Source organism: Oxyura jamaicensis, chromosome 13 (assembly GCF_011077185.1).
Source record: "Oxyura jamaicensis isolate SHBP4307 breed ruddy duck chromosome 13, BPBGC_Ojam_1.0, whole genome shotgun sequence".
Lineage (NCBI taxonomy): Eukaryota > Metazoa > Chordata > Aves > Anseriformes > Anatidae > Oxyura > Oxyura jamaicensis.
This window is the reverse complement of record NC_048905.1, coordinates 14,844,748-14,860,863: the sequence shown is the minus strand read 5'-3', so window position 1 is coordinate 14,860,863 and position 16,116 is coordinate 14,844,748. Positions and strand designations below refer to the sequence as shown.

The following is a 16,116-nucleotide window of genomic DNA, read 5'->3' as shown; positions in this document are numbered from 1 at the left end:
TCAGCCTCACCTGCTTCTGCAAACATGCTGTTATGTACATTAAAAAGACAAGCTTTACTGCACGCACAAGTCTCATGGTATGAGCTGTACAAGACAAATATTAAATCAAGCATTTTAATGGGCTGTTGGGAGGTCCTCCAACGCTACCACCAGTGCGTACAGCAAGAGCCCCAACTGTTTAAGACTGTGCAGACCAAAACTACCCTTGGCCAAGCTCAGATGTTTCAGTATATCGTGCCAGAATCTGCCAGCATTAGAAGTTATCAGGAGCTCCTTCCAAGGCAACATCTCTGAATGTACCATGAAACACTCTACTTGACTGATCTTCCTAAAATAATACGTAAGTTTCCAGAAAAAGGCTTTCAAAACAATGAGACATTTAATTTCAATACTGTAATGCTGTAAGGACAAGGAAGGGACCCCTATGGTGCTGGACAGTGTACGAAACAGAAAGCTGATAAAAAAGAGACATGCTGAAATGGCTTCAAATCTATGCAAAAAAGAACACACAAAGCAAATTACTTGTAATGAGCAGTAAAAATAAAACAGGATACAAAACAGAGGAGGGCTAACGACAGCTGAATTTGTTGCAATGCAGGCCAGACTGGCTTCTTCTTTCCTTTTTTATGCGAGCAGATTACATTGCACAGAAAACTGAGTAACTTCTAACCTAAATGCTAATCCAGCTTGCGAATTTATTCCAAAATCGCACACTAACTATTGCAACCTTGATGGCGCTCAGGAATACAAGCCAAAAAAAAAAAAAAAAAAAGTGAACGTTTTGATATATTCACTTTCTTTTTCGTTGTTGCTTTTGAACAGGCAAGGCCAGAAAAGAATGATCAGGAGATTTACTTCCTTCATGCTTTACCTTTTCTCCGCCTTGTGCCTGACAGCAGTTCCTTGTAAGAATTTAACAAGGCAGCCAGGCCAAGAACTCGAAAGCGAGGCAGATCTGCGTTGGAAGCTGAAGATGCAGCGTTTTTTTCCCAAACCTGGCACAAATCCCTTCACCCTGCAGCACCTCCCGTCACGGCAGCCTCAAGAACCATTTACGCAGAGGCGCCCAAACCCCGTGAAGCTCCCCGGAACAATGGCAAACCACTGGGGCTCATTCCTTGGGCTGCACAGCCGCTCGGTGCGGGGCTGGAAACGGCGGGGCCGCAGCCAGCGCTGCCTTTAGACGGCAAGGAGCAGCTCCAGGGGCAGGGAGCGGCGGGGCCGGGCTGTCAGCGGCGGGGAGCCCCGGGGGCTGCGACCACGGAGCCCCCTGCGGGAGCTGTCAGGGGCCGCGGCCCCTCCCGGGCGGCTCCCCCCGGCCCCTCCCGCGAACCGCGCATGCGCCCCCCCCCCCCAACGCCCCTCAGAGCGCCTCAGGGCCCTCAGCCGCCACCGCCTACCCCGGGGCCCGGCGCGGGCCTCGCCTCTCGCCGCCCCGCCGCTCTCCTCCTCGCCGCCCCGCTCTCCTCCTCGCAGGCCTTCTCCTCAGCCTCCTCCTCCTCGTCGTCGTCGTCCAGCCGCCGCCGTCCGCAGCCGAGCCGGCCGTGTGTGTACGCGTGTGGCCACCCGGCCGCCCCCTGCCCGCCCGTCCCGCTCGGCTGCCTCGCGCGCCTCCGCCAGCGGGGGGTCCCCAACGGTAGCGGCGGCACCGGGCGGAAGTGACGCGCTGACTGACAGGTGCAGCGCGCCCCCCTCCCTCCCTCCCTCCGGGTCACGTGGGCAGGGGAATGGCGGGGAGGGGAGGGGGAGATGGAGGCGGGGGGGGGGGCGCTGGGGGGGGAGCGGTCCCGCTGAGGGGGCGGCTCGGGAGGAGCCGGGGCTGGGGCTTCGCGGTGCCCTAAGGCGGCCTCCCCTCACGGTGACATGCGTGGGGTGACCGCGGGCTCCTCTGCCATTGCTTCACCTCCCGCAGCCACCCCAGTGGGTTTCAGTAAGCGTCCGGCGTGAAGGCCTCAGGAGCAACCGCTCCAACCGTCCCCCTGGGACGAAGAGCTGGGTGTTGGGAAATACAAGATCCAGCACCCTCACACCACGGAGCCATCTGGTCCTGAAATACAAGATCCAGCACCCTCACACCACAGAGCTATCACATTCTGAAATAAAAGATTTACACCCTTAAACTAAGGAGCTATCGCATTCTGAAATACAACATTTAGCACCATTAAACCAAGGAGATGTCACGTTCTGAAATAAAAGATTGAGCAGCCTTAAACTAAGTTAGCACCGGTCTGTGAGGAGTGGCACCCTTGGGCCAGAAGTGTCCCCACGCACCCCGCCAAAACTACAGCGGGATTTTCTGTCATGCAGTGCCAGCAGCCAGAGGTAGCGGGTTGAATAAAGCATTTACGGAAATTCAGGTTTAGTTAGTAAAAATCCTCATAGGAATAGGAAAGGCTTTTTTTTTTCCTTACCCGTGGAAAACTTACAATGGATATATGAAAGGAGAAAAGCATAGAGGTAAGATAGGATTAGTTGAAGCTTCCACAGTGCCAATAGCTGGGAGGGTTTTGTTTCAGGTTTTACTAAATGGATTCTGAATTTCATCTGGAGATACATTTATAAGGCTCATTAGCAGGTTTTACATTTACAAGCTGAAGAAGGGGAGTCACAACCCCACAGGAAATTAGCCTATTTTTAATCAGGTTTGAACAATATTTTTCCTCCAGAAGACTTGTTGCCATTAGAAGATGCCATACGAACACAATAAAACGCGCAGGGTCACGGGAAACGACCCTCAGGAGGTCTGTGCTTTCTGACAGTCTGCTTCCACAGCAGATTTCTCCACTTGAACAGCTAATAACATTTCCTCACATCAGGATGAGGTTTCCGAATTTGTATTTTGTATACATAGCTGTGTTCTTTCTGATTCATTTAGCCTCATCAACAACAATAAAGATACTGAATCAGAACAAGCTGGCAATTTTGTTGATGAAACATGGGAGAGAGCGGACTCCAGCTGGCTCTTCAGCAGATACGTTGGCCAGTTGACAGGAATAAAACTGAAAGAAATCTGACACAGAAAACACACGCAGAGCGAAGAGACAGACAGCAGAGGCAGGCAGGTAGGCAGGCATTGCTCAGCACCTGTTCAGTGGTTTTCAGTCCAAGACAATATCCCTCCTCTGGACTGGCTCCGAGTACGCCAATTCGTGCCAGCTTATCCTACCTCCTTTCAAGCATTTCCAGTGTTCCTTGCAGGGGGCAGGCATATGCAGTCCCAGGCTGCCATTTTAGACTTTTCTGCTCATTTTGCGTTCTCGCTTCCTCTTTTTCTGAAAGTTTGAGGAGAACCTGGCAGTCCTGATGCTTTAGCCACTTTTTCTAAGTCCGTAAAAATAGAGGGGAGGGAAGCGGCAACTTGGTGAGTGGCCGCATGGCTACCCCCCCAACACACAGCTATTGAAAGCGTCAGCTTCACAAACCACAGTTAAAAATTACCATGGAGCAATGTGGAAACCATCACCATTCATTTTCTGCTATCTCAGCGCACATCTCATAATTTATGGTAGTGTTTTGTAATTCCCTTGCTTACAGGATACACAGACTGCAGCACAATTTACAACACCCAACCCACTTTAAGCAGTCTTGACGTGGCAGCGTGCAGCTTGCACAGGCTCGCCTACCCACCCCAAACCCTCTGGCCTGTGCAGAGCAGCCCCAGCGTGAGCAGGGGTTGTGCAGGTGCATGACTGCCGTCCCACAGCGAGGCAGAGGACTGTCACCTGCTCATCAGGACATACGACAATGCACCACCTTGCATGGAGTCAGTGGTAAGGCTGCAGCGTGGGGCTTCACATGAGGAGAAGGACCTATTCCCCAGCTGCTGCACAGCTCCAGGAGCTTGGCAGCTGCATCTGGTCAGCATCTGACTCCTTGGACCAAAAAGCAAGAGTGCTGTGCCATCCCAGCCTCTTCAGTAAATCCATGCATGCAGCCGCACCGCAAAGAGGGAGCCATTTCTGTAGCTCAGTGCGTTATCTCATGAGCCCCCAAGTTATTCAGCCTAAAAGTTTTGCAGAGATTCTGCTGGTAGACATCCACAAAGTAATTCAGTCGATCTGAAATTATGCTTGTACAATTCCCTTGTTTTCAGGAAGAATGTTCGTGTGCAGAAGTCATTATTACCGGTATGTGTCACAGAAGAACTGGAACATTTTTCATTCGTGTGTCTGTGATTTCAGTCCTGACCTAGTGTGACTTCGGAATAAACACCCTCTGAAAACTTTACCTTCCCGTTGAGTCTAGTTCCAGCAACAGCCTTGAATTACTCCTCATCAGAAGTAGGAGCAAAAGAAAGAAAAATAGCCTTACCCCAACCATGCTCACTGTTGTTCAAGACTTAGTACAAGCTGAACTATAAATACGCAAGAACTTAAATAAATCTTGCAATGCCATTTCATCCTTGGAAGTTCGATTGCACTGCCATGCAATTCCTTGCCTTCGTATTGGGTTTTATCTTACCAGAAGGGCACAGAAATCCGATGCATACCACAACAAGACATCATCTGCCATAGTATCTCTGTATTATGTACCAACAGCTTGTACTTGGGACAAGTTATCCCTGTGTCAGCAAACTACTTGCTTTTGGTTTCAGTTGTCCATCTACAAACAAATTACTTGATATACTGTCCTGGAACTTCTTGTCTTAAATGGATCCTGTCGATGCCTTGTAAAATATTGATAAACATGAGCCCTTTTAAAAATAAAGAATTAGCAAACAGCAATGCTTTCCAGCTGGTTGCTGTGCAAAATGCTTTCTTTTACTGTGTATTCCTTCCAGAAACAGAGATGTGTCCCCAAAAGTAGTTTTTACTTTGTTCCTCTTTTCCAGCATTTTCAAATTTTCTAACAAACATGTTGTTCCAGGATGCCCAGCATAAGACACTGATGAGTGCTGGACACCCAAAACTATCCATGGAGGCTGTCAAAGCAGCACGTATCCAGTTCTTTCATCTCATGGTGTCCAAAAGAGAAGAATCCATATTTTTTTTTAAAAAAAAAGCTTTGCCCTGCATTAACAAATGAAGCTGCACAGAACTCAAGCAAACAAGTGAAAGAATCTATTTTCTGGAAACAGAAACTCCAGCACAGAGAAATACATTCATCTTTTCAAAGACTGTCTGCCATTACAAGACACATATGTAAGGATTTTTTTTTTAAGCTGAATTCAACATCAAAGGCACATATTCTATGTAAATGTCAGATATTTTTACTTGGTTTTCTACCAGAGTTTTGTGATTGCAGCATAAGATTTTTTCCTTGGGTTTGTAAGATCTGTCTTTAAAGTAGAGATCTAGGAATATGGGGCAAATGTGATTTTTGAGAGTTGTTCAGATTTTAATTGCATGGTTGCAGACTTAGCAGGAGATAATTCCTCCCTTCTTGAAATTCAAGACATCGAAAGGTTAATTCAATCTTCTCAGTTCCATTTCCTTCCTTCTGTTCTCCTTCCCACACTCTCTCCCCCCCGCCCCCCAATCTGTAGACAGCTGAGCTATTTGAATTTTATGCAAGCTTGTATTCATCCAAAGGGAAAAAAATCATTCAATGTATGCATCAGACAAGCAAAAATTACAGTATCGCTCGCTTTCATTTTTCACTTCCTATTTGCTTTTCTCTGCATTCACCAATTTGGGCAGTAGACAGATAAATTCATGCCCTAAAAGTGGTTTCCACAGAAAAGTTGACTTGAATTAAGGATCAAATGTCCCAGTTCACTTCAGATTTCCATTCTTTGAACTTACAAGGATCTAGAATTGAACTGCCGTGGTGCTTTTTCCTTGAGTTGTGGAAAGGCTACAGTTCAAGTTAGCACAATTTGTCTGCTGCCAACACAATCGGTCTCTGCTGCTCCGATGTTATTTCATGGTGTGGTCACTCACGCTCAAAGTATAGTAACTCCAGAGGAGTCGATTTGAGTGTACAGAGCTCGAGTTAACCCTTTTGTGAAGGCAGGGCCTTAAAAAGACTGCAGCTGATTTCTGTTCTTTGTATATATTTGCAAGAAACAAGCCACAAAGTCATTGAAAATTATCCAATTTGGGCAAATTCTGAAAAGATAGCTAGCTATTTACCTCAGATGCTGCAAGGAGGAAATCATCCGATCTTTTTCCTTCACATCTTAGAGAAGAAAAACTGCTTAATATAGTATATCACTGCTTTCTTTCAAACAGGCAACAGATAACAAGCGTGGAACTTACTACCACTTTCTTCAGTAATTCTTTACCTTGTACACAGCCTGTGACATCTATAAATTTGGCTTACAAACATAAAGTTGGAAAATTATTTTTGGAAAAGACTGTGTATGAATCCCTTAGTAGAAATACAAGTTTTTATTCTGGAAATTGCTCACAGATCAGCTAGAAAAGCTGTCTAGTCTCTCTGCTCCTCTGCTTCAGTAGCCTTGTTTGCTTAGACATTGAAAAACTGCAGGGTTTATCTTCTTTTCCCCAAAACAAAAAGCATACTTAAGCTGCTAGGAGGTCCCAGGCTATTGAAACTGGAATGATTTTGCAACACTGGTGGTTAGGCATCCCTCAAAGCTACGTCCACAGCTCTGTGTCCCTGGAGCCAAGGACACCACGCCTCCGTATTTCACACAGAGCAGAGCACAATGCGGATTGCAATGACAGATTCACCTGTTGTCCTTTTTCCTCTGGACAAAAATAAAAATCTAAATACTGTATTAGTAGACGTCTGGATTGTATTACCTTATCTTTGATCATCTTTGATTACTTTGGTTATCTATTTGCTACTCCAGCTAGGTGCTGCAATCTGATCCTCTTACAGAATGGTGATTTTCTTTTATTTTTCCAGGTAAAAAGAGTGAGAAATTCAACAGGGGATTGTTTAATTCCAGAGCACACAGCTGCACTGAGAAGAGCCACCTTTGAGCACACTCCCAACGTTCACCCAAAACCCCTCTTACTCTTTCCCTCTGCTAGCAAGAGATGCTGTTACTAGTGTCCAGGCACAGAAAGGAGATATATATATTAAAAAATAATAATTAAAAAAAAATTAAAAAAGGGTAGTAAGTAAAGGGTGGAAGTCATGCTAAACTAGCATTTCTCGAGCAGCGTTCATCACAAAGCATCATGTGCTCCGTAGCATGCTAACTGATATGACTAATACATCACGTGCTGCTTTCCCCACCCTTTCTTTGGGAGAGAAGCATGCACATGGTCATTGTGTGTTATTTTTTTTTCTTTAATAATGCACACATATGTCACTGCACTTTGCTAGAGAAGGCAAGACCAAAGCCAAGTGCTTTGTGCTGGAAGATAAAGTTTTGGGTCAGTCCTTGAGAAAGCTCTGTTGCACGAATCTCCATCTGGCTAAACTTTTAAAAATTCACCCCCATACTGAGTTTTATAAGACCAAAAAAAAAGGGAGAGAGGAAATTTCCACTCCCACTAGCTTATGTTTTCTTTTTTTTTTTTTTTTTGTATTGGGACTCCTAGTATAGACCAACTCCAAAGCTATATGGGAAACGTAGGGCTGGAAAAAATAGCCAGAGCAGCAGGACTGTCTACATCCAGCCTCTCCTCTCCGCTGTATGCACCCACCCTCAAGGCTCAATGGCCTAGAGAAGGAAAATGCAACACCTCACGTAGTGATAAAACACACACTAGAGGACAAGAACCAAGTGTTTACACACTAGCAGCGCAGTGTTACAACAGACACCCTGCCAAAGAGAGATCATTGCCTTCCTTACACCCGCAGGATTCATTGTCTCTTAGCCTGGGAACCTGTCTCCGTTCCCAAACATGGATATTTTTTTTGGCAGCGAGATGGAACAAACAGCACAAAGAGAACTAAGAAAATCCTTTCAGTAGAGCTGTAGGCTTTTTTCTCTTCCCCTAAGGACGGGAAACCTTCTAAGGCTGGCTCACAGCACGCCCAATCCTGCCACCTTTCTGGAAGGTGCTCAATTCTCACTGGAATTGAAAGGAATTAGGGTGCTTACAGAACCCAGCCCAGCGCCTTTGACCTCAGAAAATTAATCTCCTACCTTTAGCACCAAAAATACCACAACATTTTGAAAACGAAATCACTGTTACATTTGAGTGGGTGTGTTATTTCGAGACAGCACTAACGTGATTATAAAATCAGTTGTGTCAGCTTATTGGCTCAGCTACAGGCTCTGATCTGCTCGAGCGTCTGTTCCTCTCAGCGGCTGCTCGCGTTTGGGTGCTTTGTCCCTCCTCGGTTCCACACAGAAACGGGCGCAATCTCATTCCCAGTGTTGCACCTGAGAGAAAGAAACCTCTCTCCTTGTAATTACTTCACGCAACTCGACATTTCCACAGCCCCTCTTGTGCCAGAGGTGAGGGCAGGATCCCCAAATTGTGCGGGCTGAAGCCCCACAAGTCCCCACAGCCCAGCCCCACGGATGCTGGGCTCGCTGCTTCCACGGGACGGTGGCCCAGAGAAAAGCCAAGCGGCAGCAGCAGGCTCCTGGCCTCCCTCTTCAGACTCCCCTCTGAATTTTCCTTTTCACCTGAGCTCCCTTTAAACCTTTTTTCCTCACCTATTACGGCAGCGTGGTAGCCGGCGTTTGTTTTCCCCCGTTTCTCTGTGGGTGTCTGACAGACAGACACCCGGTGGTGTGCCGCGAGCGGCCGGTGACTCACTGCCACCAGAGGTGTCAGTCCTGGCAGGATTGACTCAACCTTCATCCTTTGGCAGGAGGTTGGAATAAAATGTAATTTCCATGGCATCTGAGGCAGCTTTTCAGACATGACTACCAACACAGCTTTGCGCACTTGATGTGTACAGCTTCTGTAGAGATCCTGTGGCACTCCTGCCTTGCCTGCTCTGTTGGCTTGCTGGTTTCTCTCACTGTTACAAGCTAGACCACTCAGCTGTCTCCATGCTCCCCAGATGCTGTGGTTCATTGCTCCCACCATCACCCCACATCCAGGTAACTGCTGCTTTCCACTTGCTGAAGGAAGGGCCTCTGAAACGCTGCCATTAAACTTTGTGTCAAATAACTGCCTGACTGCTAGGATTAGCAAGAACAGCCCGGTTCTCAGAGAAAGTAAGAGGGAAAACATCACCTACCCACCTTCCCTCCTGTGGCCAGCCTCATCTCAACGCAGTGTCCAGCACCGTCAGGGCAATCTCCACACAAAACCTTCCACGCGGTACCTGCCTGTGCTGCACAGAGTGTGCAAACACGAGGATGGGAAAGGGATCAGGGGCCTGGCACCACAGAGGGCTCTGCTTCTTGCTGTTGATATCATGGAGTCCAGACAAGTGATTCAGATGGAGACATCTGAAGCTGTACAAGTGGAAACCCACACCAGCACCTGGGAGGATGCACACAGCCCTTCCCTCTCAAACCTGAGTGCCTTGAAAAAAGCGATTCCCCAAATAGTTTCGTACTGCAGACCAGGAAGCACAGCCAAAGCCACAGAGATGGCCACGGCCCTGAAGAGCAGCAGCTCTGGGAGGCAGCTACACACGTCCACACGCCACACAATCTTGTCTCCATCCAGTTCCCTACCCAATACAAGACACACACAAGGGCTCCGAGCCACTGTAAAGGCTTTTCTGAAATTACATTGCTGGGCACCTACAGCGTGCTCTCCCTCCACCAGCAGGACCTGCGATCCAGCTCCTCGCAGAGCCGAGGCAGGAAGGCCATCCAGCGGCGACTCCCTCACAGAGGGAGGCACCACCAGGTGGTTTTGTAGCTACCAAAACCTGGTGGGATTCTGAAAGATGGAAGATTCTTTGTTGTTCCTTTCAGGACACATTCCTGGCCACCAGCTTATCTCTAGATTTGGGCCCGGACTGCAGCAATGCCACCACGGATGTGCGTGGAGTCCCTTCAACCAGGAGCAGGGGCTCCCACCCGCCAGGCAGCTGTATGATATTCCCCCAGATTCCTCTAAAAAACTACCCACAAACAAATCCTGCAGCCCTTAGGTGAACTCCAAACCTCAAACAAACTCCGAGCTTCAGCATTACAAAATAAGGGCAGGAAGGGAAATTCAAATATTATTGTCTTGGTGAAGGAGGAGGGAAAAAAAAAAAAATCAAGATGTATTTTGGCAGTTTTCCATGTCAGTTTTTCCATCTCCCTCCCTCACTTTCTGCAGCAGCAATCTGTCCCTTCCTAAATGCTGAGCAATCCCAGCACTGAACTAATCAATATTAATAGCGATGGGAGCGGGGGGTGGGGAGGAGAGGAGGGATTAACGTGACCTTTTTAAACTCACACTGCCTCAGACGGGCACCAAGCAGCTGAGGAGAAAGCAGCCAGACGGTAATGCCATGTGGTTTTAGTAGCTTTCCTTTTTTTTTTTTCTTCTTTCTTTTCCTGTGAATATTTACTTCTGTTGTCTCAGGGCAGATAGCAATGAAATCAGGTTGTCTTAAGGAAGGAAAAAATATATTTCTGTCGGCAGTCTGCAGGCCAAATCGAGCCTTGACGGGAACTCCGCTGAGAGCAGTGGAATAACACACAAAACGAATTTTAGCTTGAATTGCTGTTAGAAACAGGAACTAGATTAGGGGCGCTTTGACAGGTGAGGTGTTTAATGCTGTCGTGTTTCGTGGATTTCTGTTAGAACAGGGTGTAATCAGAGCCACGGAGCGTGCGACTCGGATATTGAGTGTGGGAGCAAACAAAGGACCCTGCGAAGCAGTCCTCCCATTGTTAAGCACAAGTGCACACAGCAGCTAATCCACCTACCAGTGTGGGGACGTACTTAGGGCAGCGCACTCAGAATTAACGAAAAAGCCTATTAATTAAAACAAAACCATTATTGAAACTCTTTGTGCATGTTGGATTCACGGCTTATTGCGGACTTTCTGGGTAGCAGCATTCCTTACAGCAGTGTTTCAGGTCAGGAGGCACCCCAGTTCCTTGTTAGTGAACGTACCGGCTTTTCTCTATTCTGTCTTTTTTCCATGTTCAAATTATGATTTTTAGTGATTTATTCTGAGATATCTAGATAAAAAAATCTGTTAATGCTTTTTCTCTTTTGCTTTGCGAGTGCCAAGCCTTGGGGAGAGGTCCCAGATTGAGGAGTTAGATTTGTGTTGGTTTTTGAATAAACATTTTTATGGTGTCTTCATTTTTACAGCAGAAATTGCTTTGCAGATGGCTGATATCACAGCACTAGCTAATGAAGCCACGGGTGTGTTTTTCCTTTCTTTGTCAGGACCCATCATGTCCGACAAACCAGATTTTGCAGAAATTGAAACATTTGACAAGACCAAGCTGAAGAAGACAGAAACCAGAGAGAAAAATCCATTGCCCACTAAAGAAAGTAAGTGCTTATGATGCTGTTTGAACTGAGAGCAGCGAGAACGCGATCTGTATTGCAGCTAATATGCAAAATGAATACTAATCGTAGCATTACTGCCTCAAATATTACACCCAGTTAAAGTCAGGGATGAGTAAGACCTACACTGGATGTTGGGCTTCCACAGATACAAGTAGCTGTGACCAGTTGTATATTTTGTCTGAAAATAATCTGATAGGACTGATCCTGCTTCTGCTAAAAGCAAGGGCAGTTTCCCCACTGGTTGCATGTACGAGGAAGAGCTGTCTGCAGCTAGCACACCACCCACCTCTCCAGAGTAGGGATGCTCAGGGAGCCTTGCCTGCACCCTGCAGGGGAGGCAGTGTCCCCGGGCTCTGGTTGAACACACTATCAGGCAGAGGAGCTGCTTCCCCTGGCCAGGAGAGCTCCAGGCACCTTCTCCAGGAATAAAACAGCAAGAGAAACCCATCATTGTCCTCACCAAACAGGGAATCTTCCTTAGCAAAGGGCTGCACCCTGGGCTTTTCTCATGCAGGGTCTTCCCCCATGCCCATGCTGCACACAGGAGCCGGACATGGGTGCAGTTCACATTCAGCTTTGGGTGTGTAGGTGGCACCGCCCTGCTCTGAAACCCCTCTGCAAGTGGTTTCCTTCAGAAGAGCCCCGTTAACCAGGAAGGGAGCCCAGGGCTCCTCTGTTCTAGTGGGTGGCTTTTACTTGGGGTGTAGGAGTAGGCAACCATGGAAATACACCATTCCCCCACATAAGAAACCTGGTTTTCCCAATTTGTTATCCCTGCCGACACTCAAGAGGAGTGTCTTGAGGAGGATGCACATCATGAACTGCCCTCAGTAGCTTTACAGACAAGAACAGGTTGGCATTTTTGGGTGCCCAAGAAAAGCCAGTGGGAACTTGACGCCCCCAGCTTGAAGAATGACCACAGGAACCTGCGTTGTGCAGAGTCCTTGCAGCAGTTATTGATGATGGTTTTGTTTCCTGTGTTTTTCTGGCAGCTATCGAACAAGAAAAGCAAAGTGAAAGCGCATCCTGAGCATCAAATGGATGATGCGACTGCTGCTTCTTCAGTGGGGTTTCTGAGCTGAGCTGTTTTGTTTTGTCCCCCCTCCCCTCCACCCCCCTCCATGCTTGTTGTCCATTTCATTTAGCAAACACTCACTCCTTTCATGTTCCCTGCAAAGTCTGTTTTGTATTTGTTGGACAAGATACTTTGTGTTTGTGTTCTTAAAACCGTAATTCAAAGTTCTGTACCACCCCCGTTACTTGCCAAAAAAATATCTGCATAAAAAATGTTTTCCTAAACCTCACAATAAACAGGTTTCTTCTGACCAGCTGTGTTTGAGACTCGCAGAAACAGGGTTTACTCTGCAACTCCTACAGCAGACATACACCTGAGCCAGGGGGACACCAGCACCCCTCTGCCTGCACAGGGGGAAGGCTGAGCCGATGGTAAGACAAGGTCTGCCTTTACCTGCCCACATCATCCCTCCACGGGGAGTGTGCCAAAGCTGGGAACACATGGGAAGCCCTCTGGGGGCTGCACAGTCCCATGGGGGGAGCCAGTGCAGCCCCAAGCTGCTCCCTATCACTCCCAGGATGGCTCTGCACCCCTGCTGCAGCCTTCATACCCTTTCCCCACGTCTCCAAAAAAGGGCAGTTTTCATAATGTTAGCTCCTAACCTTTTAAACCCACCTTGGTAAGAGGCATGGATAAGCTGGGAAGCTGTTGGCCTGTTTCAGTCCTATCCGACAGCAGGTTTTAGAGGTCTCCAAGACCTTTCTACACGCTCCATGACAAATTGGTGGCTGGACTGAGGAAAGACTCAAGTCAGCATCCAGATGGGAGAACAGCTGCAGCCTCCTCTCACCAGTTTTTCACCCTCATTAGCCTGACAAAACATAACCAACCCTGGAACAACCACGGCGTGCACAACCCTTTGCTCACCTGATATCAAGCAATATGGGAATGCAGGAAGGAAATTAGGTTTTTATACACTTGCTATCACATCAGTTTTCTGGGATGAGAGAGACCTTGGGCAGCACACATGTGCAACAAGCCCATGAAGCAAACAAGATTTCCCAAAGTCTTCATCACTGGTGGTGCAGTAACATCACCACTGGGCTGCGGAGGGCTCAGCCAAAGCCAAACCTGGTCCCAGTTCTGTTCCCAGTTCCATGGTATTGCCTCAGCTCTGGAATTGATTTGCAATCATATCAGAAAAAACAGACGTGTACTCTGGGAAGACAAACTGCTGCCACTGGAGCCGCAGTCTGATCCTACTTGCACAGGGAAATGGGAATAATTCTGCGTGCTTCAGCAGGGTTACTCTGGACTTAGAGCTGTGTGAAGCCTACAGGCTTCAGGGAACAGAGCCGAGTGGTGGTGTGGTGGGTAGAAAGCTCTCCTTTACTCAGGAGTTGTTTGACACTTGACATTGATGGTGAACAGCAAGAACTATAACTGAACAATAGCAGCATGGCCACAAAACGGGTGACCAAAAGGTAAACAGAGGTGACCGAGAGACCAAGGAAAAGCAGGTTACAAGCAGGACTGGTACTTTCAGTTAGAGCTTCATTACTACAGCGGTATCCAAAGGGCTACGGCTGTGATTTGTGTCACTCCTCATCAGTTAAATGTTAGTTAACTATCTGCTTGGATGGCAGCTCCTTGGTGGAGGCAGCCTTCCGAGCTGGTACCAGCAGAACAGCCCCTCCTGGAAGCTCGCACAGCTAATAGCATTCAGCCAGATTAGCTGCTACTTTTCTGTGCAATGATTTTGGCAACCAGCACGCCCTGTGATTGCACTCAGCCTGCGAGCCCGCAGACTAGACTTTCCCTTTTTTGTGCCAGGAGACAGCATTTTGCTCCACGTGACAATCCCCCTTGTTCCCTGCCAGCTCGGAGCATCTGCCAACTCGCTCGGCACAATAAGTTATAAATCACCCCAAACTTCTTCCGTGCGGCGGAGCTGGTGGGAAGCACCCGCGCCCCACGGAGCCCTGAGGTCTGGGCCGTGCTCTCAAGCAGGAGGAAGAGAAGCAAGGTCTGGCCAAAGCAAGAAAACAATAGCGATATTCTCCTCTCTCCCTCACATAGAAGCAAAGGATTAGCAGCATGGATCTAAGGACAGGGGAGAGAGGCTGGAGCAGCCTAAAGCTCCGGAGACACCGAGTTTGTCCCAGCTGCCCCTCCACTCACTGCCACCCTGAAGCCTCCTCCTGGTTTAGCTATTTGCCTTGACACCTGACGCAGTAAACCCAAAGTCTCAGCACTTCTATTCCTGGGATTTAGCCCCCCAGAAAGGCTATGGGACTCAGGAAAATGCCAGCCCAGTTCCCCAGCCCTGGGCGTGACTGCAGAACCCTTCAGGTTACAGCAGAGCACGTGGCAGCTATGCACCATGAAAACTCTGCGGGGTAAGGGGCAGATCTTCCCACAGCTCACCCAGTGCCCCAGGGGGCACAGTGCTTTATGGGGGGCTTGGAGGCTGTTTCTGCTTCTGTTAACAGTTACAAGAGGCCTAAAGTTAAAGGCATGTAGCCACAGGACCCCAAGCTGAGAAGCATCCCCCTCTGCTGCGCCTTGAAGTCCCTTCAGGGTCGGGAATTAAAAGCCACACAAACCAGGGCGAGGTCTGGCTCTCTGTTACCTTAACCAAACAACATTACAGCACCCATCTGCCGGGCAGGCTGAAGGCACAAACCAGGAAGCTGCAAGGCCAGGAGAATGAATTTTAATCATTCCAGCCATTCTGCTGCAGGAGTGCCCCAAGCACCTCGGAAGCACCTTCTGGGGGACAAAACACTGCCAATCCCCACTGCCCAGAGCACACCCACAGCCCCAAAACTCACCAACAGCTCCAGCACAAGGACTTCCCAGCCATCACACTGATAGGACCTGACCCAGGACACCCAGCAAACTCAACCACCTCCAGGTGGGAAATTTAAGGTTTGGGGCTAATTAGTGACAGCCCTTTGCAGTTTGGATGCTTTACATAACGAGATGCTCCTCTAAAGGAAAAAACACTTTACGTGCTGACCTGTCACAGTGAAGAAATCATTACATGCAGACAAATGGAAGCTTTCTTGGCATTGCCATAAAGCCAGCCTTGTCCCCTTACCCCCGTGAGTCACCACTAATTGCTCTGCACGGCCCCAGCTGAGTGGAGGAAATCCGTATTCCTGTTGTTATTCTACAGAAGTTATTTGATTTAACAAGGCTCGTTAGGCAGGTGTTTGATAACAGGGGAAGGCAGGGAGGACAGACCCTGAACCTGTTGAGTTTCAGCTTGAGCTCAGCTAGGAGCTGCTCAGGAAGCCAGCTAACCCTGGCTCAGGTGTCACAGCCCCAGTCCCAAAATGCATGTTTTTTTCCAAGTTATGTTTGGAGGCTCTCTCTTATTTCAGGTGTTAGCTCTGTGGTGGCTGAGGCATCTTGTAGCAAGATGCTCATGCAAGGCCAAGGCTTGAGGAGCCAGGGCTTTGAGAAAACATCCCTGTGTATCCCCGGTCTGCTGCTGGTGGTGCTCCTGACGTGCCAGCTACCTTTCCCGCTATGAGAAGAACATGGGAGAGGAAAACAGGGGAGATGTGGGGGAACAAGGACTCTGACACTAAGCTGCAGCTATGTGAAAAGAGATGGGGGAGCTGAGCACAGGCGTGGGGGTGCCCGAGGCAGACAAAATCCAAGCCACAAACGGCAAGGGCAAGTCTCATGCCTCTGCCCAGCTCTCCTGCTGTTTTCTTCCAAAACCACAGGCCAAAAACAACGGCCTTTTAGAAAGCACTAACCTGCTGGTGCCAAGCTGGGAGCCTCCTC

The 16,116-nt window shown here is 48.3% G+C and overlaps 2 protein-coding genes across 6 annotated transcripts in view; one reads left to right on the top strand and one right to left on the bottom strand.

The window, feature by feature from the left end:
• Nucleotides 1–15,238, bottom strand: part of FAM13B (family with sequence similarity 13 member B) — a 59,188-nt gene extending 43,950 nt beyond the window's left edge. Inside the window, exons 1-2 of one of the 5 annotated variants that reach the window (XM_035338402.1) lie at nucleotides 15,150–15,238; nucleotides 4,533–4,538 (exon numbers count right to left, since the gene is read on the bottom strand). The gene's annotated coding sequence lies outside the window, so the exon portion shown is untranslated. Of the gene's footprint in view, nucleotides 1–871; nucleotides 1,009–1,400; nucleotides 1,660–4,532; nucleotides 4,539–15,149 lie in introns of those variants that run through there. The other 4 variants (XM_035338405.1, XM_035338399.1, XM_035338404.1 and 1 more) reach the window with 4 other exon arrangements.
• On the top strand, nucleotides 10,140–12,628 carry LOC118173654 (thymosin beta-12-like). Its single transcript, XM_035338423.1, has 3 exons — nucleotides 10,140–10,273; nucleotides 11,175–11,282; nucleotides 12,293–12,628. The coding sequence occupies exons 2-3, from the start codon at nucleotides 11,183–11,185 to the stop codon at nucleotides 12,328–12,330; spliced, it is 138 nt and encodes a 45-aa protein (XP_035194314.1). The 5' UTR covers nucleotides 10,140–10,273; nucleotides 11,175–11,182; the 3' UTR covers nucleotides 12,331–12,628.
• Nucleotides 15,239–16,116: the final 878 nt, after the last annotated feature.